Below are 21,279 nucleotides of genomic sequence, written 5' to 3'. Positions count from 1 at the left end.
CTTGTAAAATCGAACAGACAGTGCGGCCTGCGGACGAGAGCAGCAGAGCAGAGGACACAGTAGTTGTTGTTGCGAACGTTCGTTCGCAATGTATACTACGCCCATTCGATGTTTATTCGTAAAAACCATCCGACTGAGGAAAATAAAAGACGAGTTTTGCAGCTTGATCAGCCATCGGGAGAGATCCTCTTTTATTTCTCCTGTTCAGTTGAAATTTAGCGAAGCTTTTCAAATGCATGACAAAGATCAATTGCTTGACTATTTGAAAACAGAGAACAAAGATGAAAGCGCAAAAAAAAAGTTACATCACAAGACAAATTGGCTGTCCATTTGATGGCGCCCCGGACACGGTCGTCGCCTTACATTCTGTCTTTGTCTCTTTTTCTCTTCGATGTGGAGACCAGATCCATGTCATTTCTTTTCCGGATCGAAACTAATCAAGCGGATATGGAAGCGGAAAGGAGTGCGGAAGCAATATAAATATAGCGATATTATTGGGAATCTCTGTAAAAGTCTTCCACCAACGCACAACCAATACTAGGTAGCGTAGCTTAGACATATGTGATGTTCGAAAGACTCTTTCTTTATTGTTTTTTTGTTGTTGTTGCTGTAATATCCACACACTCCCGCCACACGCCACCTTTTACGTCTTGTCCATATGTAAATATAAACCTATATATCTGTATAACATCAAACATACCGGAAAAAATAAAAAACAGGAAAGAAATGGCCAGCATTTGAACGAGTCAAATGCAACACGAAGAGGATGATACGTCATTGTCTGTGGGTAACAAAGAAACAAAACAAAAAAAGAATGCCCAACGTAATTCGTTTTAGTTCAGTCTCGCTTTTTAAGTTTCATAGCCACAACGAAGCAGGCACCCATGAAACACGTCCAAAAATAGGAAGATATCAGTCAAGTTAACGCTATCTTGTGTATACGAGGAACCTTGCGTGATTACAATATATAGCTCAGCCTAAACACAAATTGGGGAATTTGGAATCCGAGCCCACGTGAAAGAATTCTCTTATTCTTTTTTCTTGTTTATTATGTCACGGAAAGCTAATGGATGTTCCTTGTCCAAAAGAATTCATCTTTTCCATGTCTTCGAGCCCATGGGTACGCTAGACATATAGCATAATAAATACATTTCACAGCATCAAATATTCCACCGTTTTATTGTTAAGAGATGAAAGATACTTTTAAGCTTTCGCAATTTTACATGAAGACCCTTCAGAGCTCTTTGCTTAACAACATGAATATTCTGCCGCACATACAACTAGTTCCGTATCGAACAACAGACAACCGAACTATACAAATACATATACATACATTTAGATCTTATACATGCATCTCTCAGGAAGTATTGAATTTTCTTTTCCCCTCCATTTTGCTGCGGACTTCTGGTTTTGATGGCGGCCACTGTTGAAAAAGCTAAAAATTTACGATGCGACATGCAGCACTAACGGGCATATATAGAGGGATATGTATATATATGCGAAATAGCAGCACGCCAGTTCAACTCCTGTGTCGTTCGTCATGTCCGCCCAATCGATATAAGCTCCTTCCTGCCGTTCTCTTTCTAGACTATCTAGCCATGTTCGGAACGAGAGAAAAAGCAGCACCAATAGGGAATAAGCTCCCTTACTGTGTATATGTATATACAGTATACGTATTAGTATACATAAAAGAGTGTTCCCCTTCTCTCGATATTTTTTGTTTTCTTTCACATCAAATCGAGCCAAGGATGTGGGCGGAAAAAGAATCTCTTTTTTTTTCTTTTTCACCAAAGATTGTTTGTATCTTGTAATTTTCTTTTTTCTTCTAGTTTCTTCAGCGCAGCTGGCAGAGTAGTGAGTCGCTTGCAAAGTCGGTAAAAATGACTGAAAGCCAGCAAACAGGAGCTGTGTGTATATATTCAAAGCAACAGCCCTGCTACACATCATGTTTTTCTCATGCCTCCTGGTCTATTCATAGTGCAAGGCTGTCAGTTCAATTTAACGGTCAACTCTTCACATCCACGCTCCACTGTATGGAATCGAGGGACGGCCGCTTGCGTGAATGATTCTATAATCAATACGGATCCACGTACGTCTGTTGTTTATGCTACGTGTAGTATGTGCGCATATCGACTAATAAGGATACGATTGGGGGGGGGGGGTCTGTTATACATAGCGGCATTTCATAATGTGCACACACATAAATTAGTTTCTGTATGCGAAATAAAGAGCATTAGCGCTCACACTTAATCTTCGAAGTAACGAATGGCACTCGTCACGGGTATGATATTATTCTCGTTGCACAGGGAACGCAAAGGCGGTATATGATAATTATGTAGCCCACTTGAAACCGTTTTCCGTTCATTAGCATAGATTTAAATTTTTCGGGATTGGACGCCACAGTAATGGATGGCTGATAGGTAGCTATATTTTATGACCAATCTTTCTCTCTTTTAACACATTTTACCCCTATCCAATCCCCTCAACCCAGCATAATGCATTTAATAAGAAAAAAAAAAAAGAAGGGAATTACCTCCCGGAAACTAAATATTGGCGTGAATGAAAGAAATTGTTGGCAGCTTTACAGTATAGAGGAGTGGGGAGGATATTACCACTTATGCGTGAGGCACGATTTATTCTACTTTCTCTTTAAAAGTCAAGCGGATGCCAGACGTGTCAGACGCCTGGGGCTGACATGTCAACTATTATACTATAAATACAGGGTCTCTTTTATGTACAAGTTCCTATATACTGTACCACGAACAGCTCTCGAAACTGCCGAGCTTTTGTCTCCCACCTATCCGACGCCCAAGTGCCTGGGCTGCTGTCCGCATACAAGCGTATCCATCTAAGTTGACAAAGTTCACTAGACGCTAATGTGATCAACGTGCAGCTGAAAGCATTGCTTACGTCCGTGTTGGAAAAGAATAAGTATCTATATATAGATTTCACTTTGTTGTCTCTTCGTTGGCCATTAGACATGAAACCCTTTTCTTTTTTTTCTTAACAATTGATTGATTCAGACTTTGCGTCTAAAATCGACGGCTGCCTTTTTTTATACATCAAGAAAATACTTTGCAGGCAATGCATTATTTGTCGTATCAACACGCAAATTCACGAGCTTGTCGGAAATGTCAAAAACCGGTGGTACAGTATTTAACTACTAATAACGATGAAACACAATCCTATTCGTAAATTCAACCTATCATTGCATTTACGAATGTCCCGTTTTTCCTTATTTTCGATCCGAGCGAAATGTGAAGATGAAAAGGCCAAAGAATCACCTCATTTGGTGGAAAAGAATCGGATAAACAAACCCAAAGAATACACCAAAGTTCGCCAGAAGTTGCATAGACGGCGTCTATGATTTATGTGCGCTCAGGAGCAGAGAGCTGCAGGGCACAAAACGAATTCATCATGTTATGACAGATCACCACGCAAGGAAAACGACATGTTGATGGCGACGTTATTTAGAAAAAAAAATACAACATCAACGAAAAAAAAAAACATAGATATGGCCAACATTCCATATACATCTGTCTATTCACGAAAGGAATAGAAAGATCTTGGACTATTTGACAAATGGAGCGGTTGTGCTATAAGTCCCTTTGCAGAACACGGGCGAATGTCTAGCGAAAACTGAGCAAGTTTGCGTAGTAAAGCAGGTATTGATCTTTCTTCACCTTACGAGCGAACAAGGGGGATACTATACGCAGCACGAAACCCATCGCATAACAAATGGGAAAATGGCTCTACAACTGCGCGCTGGTCTTTTTTCTTCCCCGCACGAGGATCGTGTCGTAGGTTGCCGCTTTATGGAGTGCACTACGTCCTTTCTATAGATTATACATTTATGTGTAAACCGCAAGAATGAAGAGATATGGTGGAGGATGCTGTTTGATTCTTGTTTAAGTAAGCATGTTTACTTGGATAACGACACCGCATTCTTACCTACGTATGCCACTATTTTCTGATGTCACAAAATGTTAACATTGCTTTCTCCTTCCGCATTACTGTAGCTATTTCTCCTTTACGTTCAATCTTACGTTCACATTCCTGTTGAAAGTAAAGGTGAGCTACAAATAGATTTTTCTGTTGTTGTTGTTTCTGCTTTATTTTACTGGTTTTTTGAAGTTACTGCGCTTCAAACGTCGCTGTTTCAAAGCAGTCTTAAATGGCAAGCGAACGCTCTTGTTTGTTTTTACTATTGCGACAACAAAGAGGATCCATATAATCGCAGCAGTATGTGTGGGTCTCTTTATGCGGTTATCAGGTATAATCAATATTTCCCCTGCAGACATGACTGCTTCAGGTCTTTTTGACAAAAGTTGTGCGGACGTGTACCTACATCAGCAGGCGCACTACCCGTTGTTATAAATACAAGAGAGTCGTCAAACTGCGAAATTACGGGGAAGAGCGCTAGATACGCCCGGGGCATCTAATGCGCAATTCACTCTCAATTTGGCTGTACTCTTTCAGAACTAAAAGCAATTTTTCAAGCTTTTATCGGACTAAATATACTTGTTTGTAAATAGTCCACACCATTATCTATCAAATATAGATGCGACATGTTCGGCGCTTTCAGAGACGAGACCATGTAACAAAAAGATCCGATGGCATTTCCTTGTCATTCTTCAGCGTGTCTCTTGCTGCGCTTTCTATTGTAAACAGAGGGAAAGCAAACGAAAAGAGATGCAATAATTTTTTATGAATACATGTTCGGACCAAAATTCGTCTTTTCCCCTGAAGAATTGACCAAATTGATTGGACGTCGAAAGACATTTAAAGCGAATCGATTTCTTATGCCATTTGCCCAGCAAAAGAGCACACATAACAGTCGAGCAATGAAGTAGTTTTTGGATATGAAATTTCAAACATGTGTCTAGGCACAAATGGTATACTTCTATCGTTTAGCGGATAATGTTCATTCAATTTCGCACGTTGCAAAAGACGCATTTCACGGTAACTGACGTTAAAACATTTGAGACTTACAAAACTTTAAATATTCGCGTATTTTAAACTCTGAAACATTTCAGTGCTTTCCCCTCCCTTAAATCCAATTCGTGCTATATGCAGGTGTATTGATCGGCTGCCAGATTCATAGGCTGCAAATATCCATCTTTTTTTTATTTCTCCATGTGGATCTCCATCGCCAAATAATTGGATTGACCTTTTTTCCCCCCTCTCGTTTCTCTCCATGGAGTTCTTAGTCAGGCATAGTAACAGTCCACCTACGATTGGCTTCCCTTCGTTATTACCCGCGCGGAAAAATCGCTACACGCCGTATGGAAATCAATTAGAATTTTATCGTCCGATATGCACAGCAGGAGAAGGACGGGATCGTTCATCATTAAACACAGCGAATCCACTTCAAGAAAAAAATGAACGGGGGAATTATCGATTCAGCAATAACCTCCTATAGCGTGAGTTATTGGATTATTTTACACAGAGTTAGGGGTCTGTTATTTTTTTACAAAAGTATCGACGATATCCTGTTTGATAACATCAATACTCATAAAGGAATTGGGCAGCTGCGCAAAGAGGAAACGGTGGGATTTCATCCTCAGAAAACAGTAACCATTTGTTGATAAAGTACCTGGGCTTTTCATTCGACCTGCTTCGTTCGACTATAAATACAACTCAAATGTTACGTGAACAAAAAGGGGAAGAAAAAGCTTCATAAAGAGCTCAGTCGTATCCTTATTCTTGATGGGATTATCTATCGATGACGAGACTGTGAAGGCAGAGGGAAGAACCTGGGCATTGTATGGAGTGGTCGCGTGCAAAATGCCATAAAGCGATGGCCACCAAAAAGGGAAAGGCGGAACAAAAGAGGCCGGCCAAATTCACGGGACTGCGCGCGCCCGTGCGTCCATTCAATTTTCCAAGAGATCGATTGGCATATTTGCACTTTAAAACAGACAAAACGTTAGTTTTGACAAATCTGATATCTTTCGACGTCCCATTCGACAATTCTTACCCCTTTGAAATGAGAGACAAACAGAAATTTGAAACTGTACGCAATAAAATTTGATTGCAACTAAATTTTTCAAAAAATCAATGGAACTACCGCGTCCAACTTGTGGACAGCAGCACCATCTAGTGAACTGAACACAGGCCCTTATCTTTAAGTTATTTGGCTTCCAATGCGTTAGTTTCTATTCTCCTTGCATAACAAATAGTACCAAGAGAAATCTAAACTAACAAAATAAGGACCAATCCTTACAACGTTGTACGTTACACATCCGATCGTAATGCGCTTGACAGGTTAATACGATTGATTTACCCTCGTCCGTCAGTGATTCTTATTGACCAGAGGAAACGGAAAAGATTTTGACATTGCAAACATTTTTTTTCCCCCTCAACAGAATGATTATTGTAGATACCGCGTTTGGTACGAGTGTATAACAAGGAATACATAAAGAATACATCGTCAACTACCAGCAAAAAAAAAAAACGAAGCGGGACTAAAATGTGTAACTACTGCAGGTGACAACAAGAAATCTTTTCCCGTGATATGTTTCTCCCAACTTTCTGTACGGAACAAACATTTCTTTTTTTTTTTTGCTTTTACCCAACACCCACCCGAAGTCTTTCGATACTTTTGCTATCCTGTTCATCGATCACGACTAAGCCGCTGGGGGACGGTACAAAAAAAGGGGACCGAAAGAAAAATCTAGTAAAAATATATGATAGGTAAAAGGAAGAAAAAGAAGCCGTCTTTTTGGAGGTCGGTTGCTTTCTTTTTATCGAAAAACAACGATTTTGTAGCCCCCGCAAGAGATGGAAATACAAAGAGCAAACCACACGAGATTGATCGCACAAAAGTGGTTCTCTTTCTGATTGTTCAGTTCAACAAAAACCGGCATTTGATTTTAAAAGGAATCACGAAATATGTAAAGTCTTTACAATATTTTGTTGAAAAAAAAAACGCAATGTTTGACGCCGTCAAAATGTTGATACGTTCTGTCGCTATCTGTAGACAGGCTTTTCGTACACGAGTATTCACGCTCTGGGTCTGTTTTGAAAGAAGTGCAATAATAGTCATCGAATCAATCGGTGGATCTCGTACTACGCAAAGGGCAACAGATTTTGCAGACACATCAGCCTATTTTTCTACTCATTGACATTCGCTTTTGGTGTTGCTCCTCCCACACCATACTACTACGAAACACCTACCTAGAATAATCAATCATTTCTGACTGATTTAATGTATTCGCATTTTGGTTGGCCATCCAGCTATTTTGGAATTTTCAATTCATTGCCTTTCTAAAAAATAAAATCGAGGAGGAATTATGGATGAGGCAGTAGGCTACGCCATCTAGCGAGTTTGGAGGTCAGGAGATTCGGAGAAAAATTACAGCGTTGGTGGATGGGTTGAGCTAGTCACGATATCCCGAACGAAGGAATGAAACAACGAAAGACAACCCACGCTTCAAGCTCTCTGTTCACTAACGTACGTGCTGCGTTACATTCTCCCGCCGCGTCGCTCCGCTTCAACAATTGACTCCACACACATTTACCAGGCCTCTACATCCAGCTGAGCAGGAGAGGAGTGTTTTGTGCCTGTTATACGCTATAGACTCGTCCGGAGCAAGGCACGCGCTCAATTCGACCCAGACTGTGAGAACAACAACAACAACAAATTACCAACGCCGCGTGTTGCACGTCATCGCTTGTTTCGACGACCCACCATCTCCATCCATCTTCCGCACCGACTGGCAGTTGCAAATCGAATAGATTGTGATTCATTTTAGCCATCCTCCACGCAACTAAAATTTCTTTGTTCTTTTGTTGTTCAATTACCCGGAAACTAAAACAACAACAAAAAAGGCGAGAACGTCGGCTGAAAACGTAAGTTATTTTTCAACATTGTTTCGACTATTCGGACATTTTGAATGACAATTGCCCACTTTATTTCTAAGAGGTATTAACAAAAAATAATAATAATAAATAAAGAGCGGCGGAAACGATGGAAAGGGGGGAAAGAATGGCGGGAAATGCGAACGGGTAACGCCTGTCTTTGAAGCGCATGCTCTCTCGTCGTATTGATTTTTGACCGGATAGTTCTCTGTAAAATGATGACACAATTCGCCGTGGCTTTATTGTAGATTCGCTTGTCGTTTGGCAGAGGATGCATTGGCTACAGCCGATGATGTCATCAGAAAAACGCGACATTTTTAAAGAAATTGCAGAAAGGAAAACGGAAAAGATTGCCTCATGTAACATGGCAAGCGATAAAGATGACGTGATCAGATAAAACAGAGGAAATTATCAGGGTCCGAAGCGGGAAGACGCGCACATCACAAGGATGTTGCTCTGAAACATAAATAGATTTGCACAGCTGAAAAGCTGAGCAATAGGCACACACAAAAAAAGAAAGGTAATTTACAAGCAACAGATGGACGAGGCCAAATGAGACTTTTACCAGCCTTTCTTTTTATGTTTTATGCTCGAACTATGCATTTTTAGCCGCTAGGATGAAGATGCGAAAAAAGGTGAGAACAGCAATGAGCTCACCGATGCAAATGAACGAAACGTTACCGCCGAGTCTGTGTGTTTGTTGTATGTTTAAGCGCACGCAAATATGGCTTAAGTATCGCAAATAGGCGAGGTATAAACGATGTATAGAGAGGGAGGTCGAAGTGAATGGGACTTTTCAAATGTACATACAGTCAGTTAGTACTTGATTTCCGGACGGACGAGCACGTCGACACGGATAATTATCAGAGCACGGACTATTGCTTTCGGATACTGTTTTTCCAATATGTGGTTACAATAAAAAGAAAACCCTATGTACAAAACAAAAATGTAAAGAAGCATGTGAGAAACTGAAAAAAGTGTTAAGAATGAAGAAAAGCCAGTAAACGGAGGCTTACGGGGAAAAAGTATATAGGGACGTGGTAAAAAACAACAAGCTCTCGCTTAGTCACTGTTTACTCAGCCGCCACTTGATTACCCACAAGAATATTCGTTACGTGACGCCTGACCATATTCGAATGCTTGTTCGTTCGACCGTACCATGTTCTCCCCTCTTTTTTGTTCTACGCGCACAACTATGGCTTTTTCTTTTGCTCTTTTATCTATTTGTTTCTTTACGACTTCCTCGTTTTAATGGCGGGACCTGTCTCCACTAATACCTAGAAAAATATGGCTGATGTCCACTCTAATTCGTCGCAAGAGGGCTTGAATGGAGAACAACCCCTTCAATCGCTCAAAGATGAATTGCCCGACGTTCCAGCATCTCCTCGTCCCAGTTCGGGAGCAAAAAATCCATTGGCGGAACTGTTCCGCGCCTTCGCAAAATTCGGTGACAGCAAAGCCGATGGCAAAGCAATCTCCTTGTCACAGAGTGACAAGTGGTAACGTCATTTTTATTTGACACATTTTGACTCTCGAATGGCGCTTTCTTTTTCGAATGACGACGGTAAAAATGATTTGTGTGTGTCATGCAGGATGAAACAAGCTAAGGTCATCGATGGGAAAAAAATTACAGCCACCGACACTGGAATCTACTTCAAAAAATACAAGTAAGTTCAGTTTTAAATTTACTATAAATGATTTTGTTCCTAAATGAGAATGGGCGACTCAAAGAGAGAGAAAAAAAAAGGATGACTGGCAAAAGCCGTCCTTTTTTTAAGAGCATGTACAATACCATGTCTCTAAAAACAAACAATAAATAAAGAAGAAATCTGATTCGATTATTTATGCGTAAGACGGCGCATGGGTGTTCGACTCGAGTTTGTTCTCTTCTTTTCCGGAAGCCTATATTTGTCAGTAGCATGTAAACTTATCGTTTGTCAATGTCAACTCTATGTTTACGATGCAACGTTTTTCTTTTATTGACATTTGCGCATTCAATAGGTCTCTCAGACTAGGACTCGCCGACTACCAAAAGTTTTTGGAGGATTTGGCCAAAGCGAAAAAAGTTGAGTTGTCCGAAATTCGAGATAAAATGATTCAATGCGGCATACCCGGAACAAGCGGAACTACGGTATAATTTTGAAAACGCTAGGCGACGACGGTTGCCATTATTTAAAATAAGCAACTAATGTTTTTCCCTCTAAACATTTTAGGTCGCTGTCAAGACAGCTGCAGTAGATAGGCTGACCGATTCGGCTAAATATACTGGATCTAGCGTACGTAGATGGCATTTTTAAAAAATTTACTCTATTTCTAATCTTATTTTAAACGTTCCGGCAGAAAATGAGATTTGATGACAGTGGACGCGGGCGCGGTATAGACGGAAGGCAGGATAAACCCGACGGCTCCGGTTACGTCCAAGGTTTTAACAATAAAAGCTCGAACGATAAGAGTCATTAAAGAAATATGGTGTGTCATCAATCCGCCAGATTTTTCACTTTTCTTTGATTCCTTTCCATTTCCATAAGCGCGTATTTTTGGTGTTTGCCCCATTCTTTTTTTTTTATTAATGAACTTATTAAGTTTCAAATTGCTATATGCTACCAAGACCTCACTATAATTTAAATTGTTATTCCTATCCTCCAAGTAGAAGTCAAAAGTTCAATTCGGTAGACAGGACAGAACAGTTCAATGTTAACCAGATACAAATACTAACGTACAACCTCCAGTAATGCGTCCTTCCGCAAATGAGAAAAGACGTGGTTTTTGCCTCCACTTGATTTTTAAAAATTATATGAACGCAGTCATATTTTAATCCATTTAACACAAGTTTTGCTGGTCGTGCTTTTGCTTTTAAAGACTTTTTAGAAGACGGTATCCACCCTTTCTTCTTCCGCTTTTCAATTGCTTAAAAAAAAAGGAAAATTTTAAATTTTCTTACATTGCCCGACGAGGCCAAGCGAATAATAAACAATCGTTTACCGTGCATTAAGCATCACACATGTTAACTTGGGGTACATAATACACGTCTTGAATGGAATCAGCAAAAGAGAACCACTGCTTTTCAAACCAATCTCCCGGACGTTCACTTGCCATCGTAACGACAGACTCCTCGTTTTCTCCAGTTTTGTTCAATTTGGAACTTCCCAAATCGACAAATTCAGATTCGTCTTGTGTTTGAAATTCTAGGTTGAATACATCCCGACACAAAGCCTAAAATGAGCAGACAAGATCCAAGTTAAAATGCTAGTGCTTTAAAATACGTGATGGGGAAAAAGAAAACGTCGGATTATACTTCATGAGCTTTCGAAATGAAAATCGGCGGAAGACTGGCAACCACGGGATGAACACGGTTCTGTAACTTTTGATTGCGTTTCTTTTTCAAAGCACCGCCAGATTCTCTGCCGACTAAACTCTTCAAAATGATTTCCACTCGTAATAAGCTTGCCGCAGCAAACCATGTTACGTCTTTGGTTTTTGACAACGTGAACGGAACAGCATAGGGGTCAATCCGGCTCATTTGGCTATAGCACTCAGCTATTTTAAGCCACATGTCGGTATTCATTGAATGGATCTTGATTGCCTGATTGAAAACTCATATCTAATTAACAGGTCTGGCTTATCAAATATCAGGAAAAAGTGGGTTGCCTGTTGCAGATGAACGAGCTCCTTGCTATGGTCATGGTTTTTTTTATGTATTTCTGCACATAACATGTGATATGAGGCGAAATGGGCTTCACTCTTGCAACTGAGTTTCTGAGATCAATTCTGAATAATTAGTAGATGATTCTCCTAATATTTAAAATATTCATACTAATTGGCTGGCTGCCTCAAGGCTCAACTTTGTATCTCCAATTTTCAATAAACTGCGAGCAAGACCCTCAGCCACTTCCCTTTGATGGTTTCCAGTTCTCATCAGCTTAACTAATTCTGTAAAAGCACACGCTGCTTCAGTATAGCTACCGGTAAAGTACAAGTGATTTGCACGCAAATGCTTCATGTTGAATGAAACATCATTTTCACACGCTCTTTCACATACTTCGTGAAACCACTATTTCAAATGAAAATACAAAGAGATAACTACGTTTCACATACGTAAAAGATATGAAATCTTAGGACTTACCCCTGGTTCCGATCGATGAGCCGTCCACGTTGACTGTGGTGCAGTTTGTTCCTTTTGGTCAGATTCTTTTGTTTCAAAAAAATCGTCAGAAAAAATACCGAATTCCATTTAGATATCGATGACTTCTGTTGATTAACAAAATTCTCTTAGAACTCAGTGTTTGAACCTCGCACATGTGTGTTATATTGAATAAAAACAAAAATTCATGCAGACGATTTGGACAAACATAATTAAATTACTCTACGTTGCCACGTAGATCTATTATACAATAAGTCAATGAAAATATTTTGTTCTTTTTATTTAAGGCAAAGTAAACGTTGAATTAAAATAAAGGAAATCAAACTAGCGTTTCAAAATTGATTCTATTGTTTTTTTACCACTTTTTGTCCTAGTTGCGAACTTGCGATTCTGAATCTGCGACGCTGCGACTACAATAGCTTACGCGGAATTCCGCGCAACAACAACACATTTCCCAAGCTCATGACGTTTTGAAGCTGTTTGGTTCGTTAAAAGTTATCTTCTCGACAAGTTACCCAAAATTTCAAGAACAAAACATCCAAATTAAAAAAGAGGAGCAACGAAGAGGTGAAAATCCTAATTCATTTAACGTGGATAATGGTATGCTGTTTGCACCAACTTATGAGATTCTTATTTTAGATCGAGAAAAAACACTTCTTGTGAGGTCGTCCGAAACATCTCCATTATACTATTCCGCCTTTCACCATCAGTGATTGTGTTTCTTCGATCTAGTGATACTGGTTGATACTTACATAAAATGCATCAGGAGGTTCTGCTTCAGAAGGTCTTGCTACATTGATTACCCACACAGTAAAGCTGAAAGTAGCATCTAGAAGTTGATTTGCCTGCTCCTCATCTTTTTTCCAACAAACAGTAGGATGGCGAAGAAAGCGCAAAGATATGAAATTCAGATGCAGCTCTTTGAGCCAAAGTCAAACTTGCCTGTTTTAACTGAAGTTCCAATCCGCCCCAAAACTGGCTTTCAGTATATATTCAAATGGGAGGATAAGCTCAAACGCCAAGAATGGCGTTCAGATGGATTTCGTTGGAGGCAGTACTCAACTGTTACATTCAAGTATGGAGATGTTGATTGCAAACGCTATTACTTCAAGGTGCAAGTGGGGCCAGGAAATGAATATACAACAGATTTCACCAGACATGCAATTGAAAGTCCATTGTATGAGAATAAGATCTTAATCTGGTATCAAGGTGATGATACTCTTGCCATTAATGCTGCTCTAAAGGATGCCACAGACCTGGATAAGCACGGCAAAGCACCACAGAGATTTGAAAATCAAATGAAGCTTTTTCTACCGGAAGCCGGTTTACCAATACTTAGTGAAGTTCCTCTTCGCCCGAAAGGTGGTTTCAGATACATTTTTAAGTGGGAAATTCCTTTAAAGCGCCAAGATTGGCGGGTCGACGGTTACCGCTGGAGACAAAATTCAGTGACAAGATTCACCTATAATGATTTGGAATCCAAGCGCTATTATTTCAAATTGCAAGTGGGTCCTGGAGAGGAATTCAGCACGGAATTTACAAAAAATGCAATCGAATGCCCGTTGCATGAAAATCAAGTATTAGTGTGGTACCAGGGAGACGAGTCCGTGGTCCGAGATTTCGCGCATGGAAACTCTAAAGATCCAGAAAAGGAATATCATCGTACCGCGCCGTCTGTGTTGAAAAAAATTCAGATGGAGACGGTGACAGAGAAGTTACCACTGCAAGTCTATTCAGATCTGTTAACAGACTGTTCTAACAGAGCTCGTCACATGATTGATGCACCCAGAGACGTAAAGCAAATTCAAAATGCTCGAAAGTTTATCCGCAGAGCCGAACGTTCACTCAATGAAACACCAAATGGCACGAAGCAGATTCGGAATACGCCAAAGATGCAGCGTAAATCCCTTAACAAGACTGAACGTTCTAGCCATGAAACGGTAGATGCTATATACAATTTGTATGCCAGTGGCGCTGGTTTTGTGAGTGATCTACATGTGGCACCAAATATTCTTATCATTTGCTTCGATGAAAGTAAGTTTTCGTGTCTTGCGTATACTAAAAAGCTTTAGTAAGAGCGTTTAAATGTTGTTTTCTTGAATGAAGGTACTGTGGCGGAATTCAGGCAATTCATCAAAAGAGAGGATCTTACTGTACAGTGTCTTACGTACGGCAGCACATTTATCTTCGGCGAGTTTTGTCTTTCAGTCTTAACATTTCGACAAACAGAGTTTGAAGACACGCCCGTAATCCCGCTGATGTACGTGATATACGAAAAGGATACGCCCCTAGTACATGATACCTTCTTCATGCGCTTTGCTACGGCAGTCCCAGAGTTTGAGACACCCGAGCGAATCATCATCATCAGCGATGAAGACGTCGCAATCACCAGTGCCATCGAGAAAAATTGTCCTGGCGTTACGAGACTCCGTTGCTGGCAACATGCACTTCAAAGCATCAAAAGCAATCTACAATCATTAAACATAACCGAAAAACAAGAAGTTCAGCAATATGAAAGTGACTTCATTCGTCTACTGAATCAAGACTCGGCTGGTAAATACAAGTCGCTCCTTGCTCAGTTTTACCTGAAGAAATGGAAGCAGGTAAGCAAAGCAAATGCGCCGTGTTGGATTAATAATAGCTTAGAATTTATTATTTCGTAGGAGTTTTCTGATTATTTTGACGTGGCAATCGATCCTGACATGAACAGAATGGGTGCATGGGCTCTTCGCCCATTTGGATTATCTCTTCAGACTGCCCACCAGCCTGAATCATTTAGTGGGGTCATGAGACGATTGAGTGAATCGGGTCTTACATGGAGCAAGTCGTCAGTCGATGGATTGGTTGCATCTTTAATGAAGATCACTGACTTCTTTAACGTCAGAGTAGCAAGAAGTCGGTACCGACTTGCTAATCACGCGTATACACTCAAAGCAAACCTGAATGATTTCTACGATGAGAATGATACGGACTTCCCGGATTCGATTACGGTCGAAGAATTAATGAGCGACATCAGATTATCACGAGCTGAATCGATAGCTAAGGTAAAAAATAATTAAAGTTTTTACCATTCAGTTGTTTGCAAATCGAATTGAGTCCAGCTAGGGAAAAGGAATAGCGCCCCAATCACGCCAAACAATGCCAGAAGGTATGAATCCAAACAAAATGACACTAGCATGCAGGAAATATGTATCCTGGAAGCAGAAGCGGTGCAAGAGGTAATGAGGCATTCGGTTTTGTAGCTTAAATAAGACTTGGTGTACTTACTTCGCTAATGTTTAGGGCGGCACCGATTCGCTAACCATTGAACACGTGATTCTGGTTGATGAGGCGGAATTGGACCAAGACACAGTGATGTACATTTGTCATTAGGGGATGACAAACAAATCTGAATACGCTATAACAACCGCCGTTATTTACACGACGTGACGGACGTTTGACATACTTTCTACAGAGAGACTACATCTTACACCAGTGTACAGGTCTGTGTCCACTGCCTTACAAGGTGATTTTTTTTTGTGACCTTTAGGCGAAACTTCTTGACAGTTACATGTCATTGTAATGAACGCTAGTTACTTCGTTGTCTCGTTGTGTGGTCGGTTTGACACGTCGGTCAGGAATGCTCCACCGCAGAATAAACAAGCTACCTTGAATTTACTAGTGTACTAAATGAACTAAGCTACTTCGATTTAATTGATTTTTGAAAATACAAAGTAAATGCACATACTTACAATGTTTGCCAACATTTTGCCACCATGTAATCCTATGCTCCTACAAATTAGAAAATATTTTCATTAACAATTACTGACCTTGAGAAAATCCTACATGTTTGGATATATAAAATCTAAAAATAAAATGAAATGGGTCAAGATGGAATATTAAGCTGTTTGCAATTACCATTGCGTTGACAGCAACATGATATGCCGGTACGTGATAGTTCACTCAAATGGTAGATCGCGATATTGAACGCCAATTGAGTCAGAAATTGACATCGTTCGAAATCGACATACATTATTGCGGTTTCAAATCACGGGATTCTGGATAGTGCGTTACCGTTACAGTTGACAAAATGAAGTGCTCCTATACAGGCGTGTTGCTAGTTTGCTTACTACTTTTGAATACTTTTTATTGTTTTGGTGTAAATGGCAAGTATGCCTTAAAGAATGGCGACCGTCGATGTGGTGTTGGGCCCTATGAAATGCTTATTCATGAAGAAACTAATGCGGTGAAAAACTCTTGGCCTAGTATGGTAAAAAAAAGATCCATTTAGCTATAAGCCACAATCAGTAATTGATTTGAATTTTACCTACGTCTTCTCGGGTTCCATCAAAAACAAAGGTGGCCCTAGTGATGTATAATGAGACATTCTGTGGTGGATCTCTGATTGACTCGATACACGTAATCACCGCGGCTCACTGTGTGGCTAAGTATAAAAACCATATTACCAGCGGCTTGACCTGCATAAAAAAAATCAAATGACATAAAACTTTCCTTTCAGCTTTTCGGAGAGGCAGATTTCCGCACTGAGAGTGGCTTTGGGTATGCACAGCTTAATGCCCGTGAAAGATCCACAAGTTACGAAGACGGTGTTACGGGTGGAGCGCCACAATGATTTCGATGCAAAAACCTATGTAAACAAACTTTGACTTACATATTAAAAATTTAGCCAAAAGTATATAGGAATTTTTAGACGTTAAATTTAAATAACACTTTATTTCGTTTTCTTGTACTTGGAAATGATGCATTGTCCTTTTTGTTAAACTGTTTCTCATGAACCTTGCAATGCTTTAGTACAACGACATCGCTCTTCTAACACTGGATTCACCTGTTGTGTTTACGGAAACCATTTCTCCTATTTGCCTACCGCCAAATGGCTCCACCAATCAATACGAGTATCGACAAACAGTGGTCATTGGATGGGGAGTAACGTCAAAAAGTTAGTGATAATCTAATTAAATTCAACATGTCATAATTAGCACAAAAAGAATTCAAACGAGAAATCTTTTTTCAGATGGAACTCGGCCAAATGTTTTGCAACAGATAACTATTCAAACAATAACTAATGCCGAGTGCAGGAGCAGATTCGATGGCGTGGTAACGAGCGGAATTGCCGCTCATATGATCTGTGCCTTTTCTCCAAGAAAAGACGCTTGCGATGTAGGAAAAACGTATTCATAAGACTACAAACAATAGATGACTTACCAAATTATGCTTTCGTTTTTCATGGACATGTAACGCAGGGTGATAGTGGAGGCCCATTGCTAGTTCAAGACATGCCCGGTAACAAATGGACTCAAATTGGCATAGTTAGCTGGGGAATAGGTAAATAATGAGAGAAAGTTTTTTGCATTTTAACTTATTTACAACGTTACCGTCAGGATGCGCAGAATCTCATCTTCCCGGAGTTTACACCAGAATCACGTCTTTTGTTGACTGGATTGAAAAACAAAAACAGTTTGATCTTCATATTTTGAGGAGTAAATGAACATGTAAAGGGTCCGCGTCAAACCGATATCTTCTGCTGCATTCTTGACACATACTTGCATCAATATATATTCTTTTTGGTTGGTAACTGTAGAACAGCATCGTGGTTTTCGGAGTACTTCCTCTTTTCCAGTTCTGTATGTGAGTTCCATGGTACTGGATTCTTGAATGCACGTTACCCATAGCCCATGCGTACTGCATTTAGTACTGCTCTCACAAGTATTCAAACATGTGTTTCAAGTACCCTTAAAGAAATAAGGTAAACAACAAATAAATGATTAGTACCATGGATTTTTCTAGATCTAAGAATCGATAACAATACATAGAATAGTAGATAGGTTTAAAGAACGCGCGCTAGACGCTGCCATAGTAACCACGTTTGTTTGCTTCATCAATCGCAGTCAGTTAGCCAGTTTGAAAAACCACAAACGACTTGACGCTCCATTTTCTTCGTGATTTGCAATTTAGCAAAAATGCAATCACTAGTCAAACTGAAGCTCCAACGAATCGATTACGTGCAGGTGTCCTCCTTGAAGAGCAATTCCATTCAGCTCCTACCAGCCAAAGGAGTCAAACATCAGCAAAAGGTAAGAAAGCAATCTAATTTTGTCCAAGAAACTCTTTCTTTTTTTTTTGGAAAACGTCTTCGACATAACTAACCTCTGACTACTTCTCAATTTTCTTTATCACGTAAATGCGTTACCTGTCGCACAGGTAGCTATTGGGGACCAAAGAGGAAAATTGCAACTGATTTCCATAAAAAAGGGAGAACCTTTCGTGGACTTCAAAATAGACCTCAAATCTCCTATAAACTGTGTCACAATTCTTGTCAATAACAATGGTAAGTACAAATTATTTCTGCTTTGTTGTTACGTATCAGTGGATTCCTTAAAATGTTTTTGAACTTAATGGTACATCTGGTGAACATAGAACCTGCATTAGAGATGATTGTAACAGCAACTGCACAAACAGTGCAGTGCTTTTCAGTTAAGGGCAAGCTGATTTTTAAAATGGATACGAACCTGGTAGAACCCATTCAGCATTTGTGAGTCATGTTTCTATATCCGTCTCTTGTACTATGTGAGCAATGTTTATGTCGATGGTGGGCGTGACAGTAGAAAATTCGTACTATGTCCGTGCAGGTGGATGGCCAGCAAGGAGGAGATGGCTGTTTTCAACTCCTACGTTTATAACCACTATCAAAACGGGAAGGAGGCTAATTATTTCCTTTCTACTGACCGTATCAACGCGGTAGCAGTCCTCCCTCTGAACAAGGTACATACCTTCGTTTTTTAGTTCTCTTGCTATGTTGTTTTACATAAAGACTGGAAAACGCTCCGTTAACAGGTGCCAAGTTTGACTCCGCTGCTAGGATGCCAAGATGGAACCATTTACTCCCTCAGAGATTCGGCTGTTCGACATCGACTGCCACTTGATGGTATACCCACAGCGATGCAACTGTTTCAAAACGATGGTGGGACCAGTGGGGAGTGGGTAGTATACGGAACATCACTTGGTCAGATTGGACTGGTCCGCTGGAGTCGTGCTGGCCCTGCGGTTGAATGGGTTATGCAACTACCTTCTCAAACGACTGTGACTTCGTTAGATTTTTACGACCTCTGCGATTCGGGTGCTAACCAGTTGATCATCGGCAGGGAAGATGGTTTTGTCGACGTCTATCAAGTATCACCCGAAGATGGTGCAATGCGCAGTCCGATTTTAATCTTCTCACAGGTATGAGGACGTCACTCATGTTTTATAAGGCAATTCTGATATCGCACCTAGTTAATCATAATGTTAGAATTGTAATGATAGTATTGCAGTTGTACGAGGTGGAATTGTCGGGGCAGCTGGGTTTCCCGAAGTATTAGTCGCTACACAACGGGGTACGTATTGTACAAGCCGTTATTTCAGCATTAACGTCAATTACTTGGTCAATACTTAAACTCGATGTCTTGAGGAAGGTTGGATATTTGGCCTTACCAGCTGTGAATCAACGATGCGTAGGAAGCAAACAGACGAAGTAACAGCGGCCCGAACAAACACTCACAGCTCAGAACGCCAGAAGCACCTACAATATCTCAAGTAAGATAACATACTTTTATGTGATTTGCTTTAGCGGCAACCTACAGTCCTCCACATTTCGTTTTCAATACTTTTAGATCTGAAGTAGAATTCCTAGAAAGGCAGGTGGAGGAAGCGCAGAATAACAGGCCTTCTATGCTGGTATCAGAGAGTCAAGCAATGGAAACATCTACGCAATTAGACGTCACAGCGAAAGTATTAATGCAAAATTATTAATAACATTTCTGTTACCAAGATTTATCTAACTTACCTTCTAATGCAAGATGAATTTCGTAGCCCAACAAAATGCCTATTTTGTTGTCGTGGACAGTCAAGTGTCCATGAACTTTATTCTCGTCCAGAGCAACACAAACGTTCAACTTATGGACATCGAGCGGAATTTAGCCATTCTGAGCTTAATGGATTCTAAGCGGGTTTGTCTGACCTATTACTTACCGATCTGTAACGAAAATCACAATTTTTATTCAATTATTCCACGTAGAATGGCACCTCTCAGCTAACAGCAACTTTCAGATGCCAATCCAATACCACGCGACTTGAAATGAAACTTGTCTGTAACGAGCGAAGTACTAGTGACCAGGTGCAGTTATACGTCTCGTTAAACATTCAGCAGCCTCGTTTGGTTATACTGAAGTCATTCCCGCTGGTTTGCCTTTGTCGCCACGTACGATGCCAACTTTTTGAATGGAACACGGCAACACCCTATGGTAGTTTGACATTGCAAGGAGGGTTCTCACAGGCGGATGCTCACAACTGGATTGCATCCTGCTTACCTAATATTCCGGATAAAGTCCCAGGCGATGAAGAGATTCACTTTTATTTCCGTAATGACCAATGGCAATCCAAATTGGCCGTTCATTACAGGTAACTGGGTAGTGGGCACGGCTCCAGATAGATTGTAACGGCCCTTTGCATTGGATCAAACAGGCGGGGTGAAATCATGCTCCTCTCAGATAATGCAGTGATCTTGTCATATGTCCGAGACTTCATTTCAAGAGAAGCCACAGCAAAAAGTGTTCCCTTGGCAATGAACGCTAACATGACCTGGGAAGCAACGAAAATTCTTTTGCAACAAGTCTATTCTCAACTGTTGAATTTGACTCACCTACATCGAGCGAATGTGTTGGCTTTGGCGTTGGAAGAAGCAGCAACAGACCAGCTTGCGCAAGACGCGACTGACGACTGGATGACCGCCGAGTTTCAAGACATGGTTCGAGCGGCTAAAGAGAAGCAGGCATCCGGTGACATGTATCCTGTCGAAGAATATCAAAGTATAATTAGCCAAAGACACTTCTGTCTTCTTGTACTGCTTGCTTATTCAGAAAATTGTTTTGTATACTTAGATTTTCTGCTGGAATTGTTCGTCTGCCACAGAGAATTCCATGGTGAGCTTGAAGTAAGAAATTCTCAAAAGTATTTTTCATTAGAAAAAATGCTAACCGATACTGCACGCACGGAAGATCTAGTTGAACTGTTTAAATTTGACAATCTGTTATCTACTGTCGCTTAATCCAAATCTATGCAAATTCTACAAGTATTTTCGGAGATGCCTGGAACGCAGAAATAAACAAATGTCTTGTAAATGATATGCCAAATAAAATTACTAAGTAGCAAAATGCTTGATGTAATCATTCTCAATGACATTAAACATTTAAGAAACTTAAATGAGACCATGGCCAGCAATGGTTAAAACAACCCTGATTCTT

The 21,279-nt window shown here is 40.3% G+C and overlaps 5 protein-coding genes across 5 annotated transcripts; 4 read left to right on the top strand and 1 right to left on the bottom strand.

Moving 5' to 3' along the window:
* The first annotated feature begins 7,435 nt into the window (after positions 1–7,435).
* LOC130694352 (tubulin polymerization-promoting protein homolog) lies at positions 7,436–10,903 on the top strand. Its single transcript, XM_057517432.2, has 6 exons — positions 7,436–7,854; positions 9,145–9,362; positions 9,456–9,530; positions 9,865–9,994; positions 10,077–10,139; positions 10,204–10,903. Exons 2-6 carry the CDS (start codon positions 9,151–9,153, stop codon positions 10,321–10,323), a joined length of 600 nt encoding a protein of 199 aa, XP_057373415.1. The 5' UTR covers positions 7,436–7,854; positions 9,145–9,150; the 3' UTR covers positions 10,324–10,903.
* LOC130694241 (uncharacterized) lies at positions 10,654–12,186 on the bottom strand. The gene is made up of 5 exons (XM_057517324.2): positions 11,987–12,186; positions 11,678–11,914; positions 11,512–11,619; positions 11,159–11,446; positions 10,654–11,076 (listed from the first exon to the last, which is right to left on the bottom strand). Exons 1-5 carry the CDS (start codon positions 12,092–12,094, stop codon positions 10,852–10,854), a joined length of 966 nt encoding a protein of 321 aa, XP_057373307.1. The 5' UTR covers positions 12,095–12,186; the 3' UTR covers positions 10,654–10,851.
* A 272-nt stretch (positions 12,187–12,458) lies between these two features.
* LOC130694019 (uncharacterized) lies at positions 12,459–15,657 on the top strand. Its single transcript, XM_057517159.2, has 6 exons — positions 12,459–12,571; positions 12,644–14,038; positions 14,111–14,607; positions 14,668–15,048; positions 15,106–15,222; positions 15,287–15,657. The coding sequence occupies exons 2-6, from the start codon at positions 12,883–12,885 to the stop codon at positions 15,374–15,376; spliced, it is 2,241 nt and encodes a 746-aa protein (XP_057373142.1). The 5' UTR covers positions 12,459–12,571; positions 12,644–12,882; the 3' UTR covers positions 15,377–15,657.
* Positions 15,658–16,121: 464 nt separating this feature from the next.
* LOC132087873 (clotting factor G beta subunit-like) lies at positions 16,122–17,541 on the top strand. The gene is made up of 7 exons (XM_059494843.1): positions 16,122–16,253; positions 16,343–16,431; positions 16,503–16,635; positions 16,796–16,932; positions 16,981–17,161; positions 17,245–17,326; positions 17,383–17,541. Exons 1-7 carry the CDS (start codon positions 16,203–16,205, stop codon positions 17,487–17,489), a joined length of 780 nt encoding a protein of 259 aa, XP_059350826.1. The 5' UTR covers positions 16,122–16,202; the 3' UTR covers positions 17,490–17,541.
* Positions 17,542–17,902: 361 nt separating this feature from the next.
* Positions 17,903–21,169, top strand: LOC130694010 (Bardet-Biedl syndrome 7 protein homolog). The gene is made up of 12 exons (XM_057517152.2): positions 17,903–18,075; positions 18,203–18,329; positions 18,419–18,533; positions 18,631–18,763; positions 18,836–19,222; positions 19,290–19,374; positions 19,453–19,573; positions 19,651–19,768; positions 19,837–19,986; positions 20,055–20,437; positions 20,501–20,844; positions 20,917–21,169. Exons 1-12 carry the CDS (start codon positions 17,962–17,964, stop codon positions 21,081–21,083), a joined length of 2,244 nt encoding a protein of 747 aa, XP_057373135.1. The 5' UTR covers positions 17,903–17,961; the 3' UTR covers positions 21,084–21,169.
* Positions 21,170–21,279: the final 110 nt, after the last annotated feature.

The sequence above is a fragment of the Daphnia carinata genome, chromosome 1, assembly GCF_022539665.2.
Source record: "Daphnia carinata strain CSIRO-1 chromosome 1, CSIRO_AGI_Dcar_HiC_V3, whole genome shotgun sequence".
NCBI classification, from domain to species: Eukaryota; Metazoa; Arthropoda; class Branchiopoda; order Diplostraca; family Daphniidae; genus Daphnia; species Daphnia carinata.
This window is presented reverse-complemented; position numbering and strand designations above follow the sequence as displayed.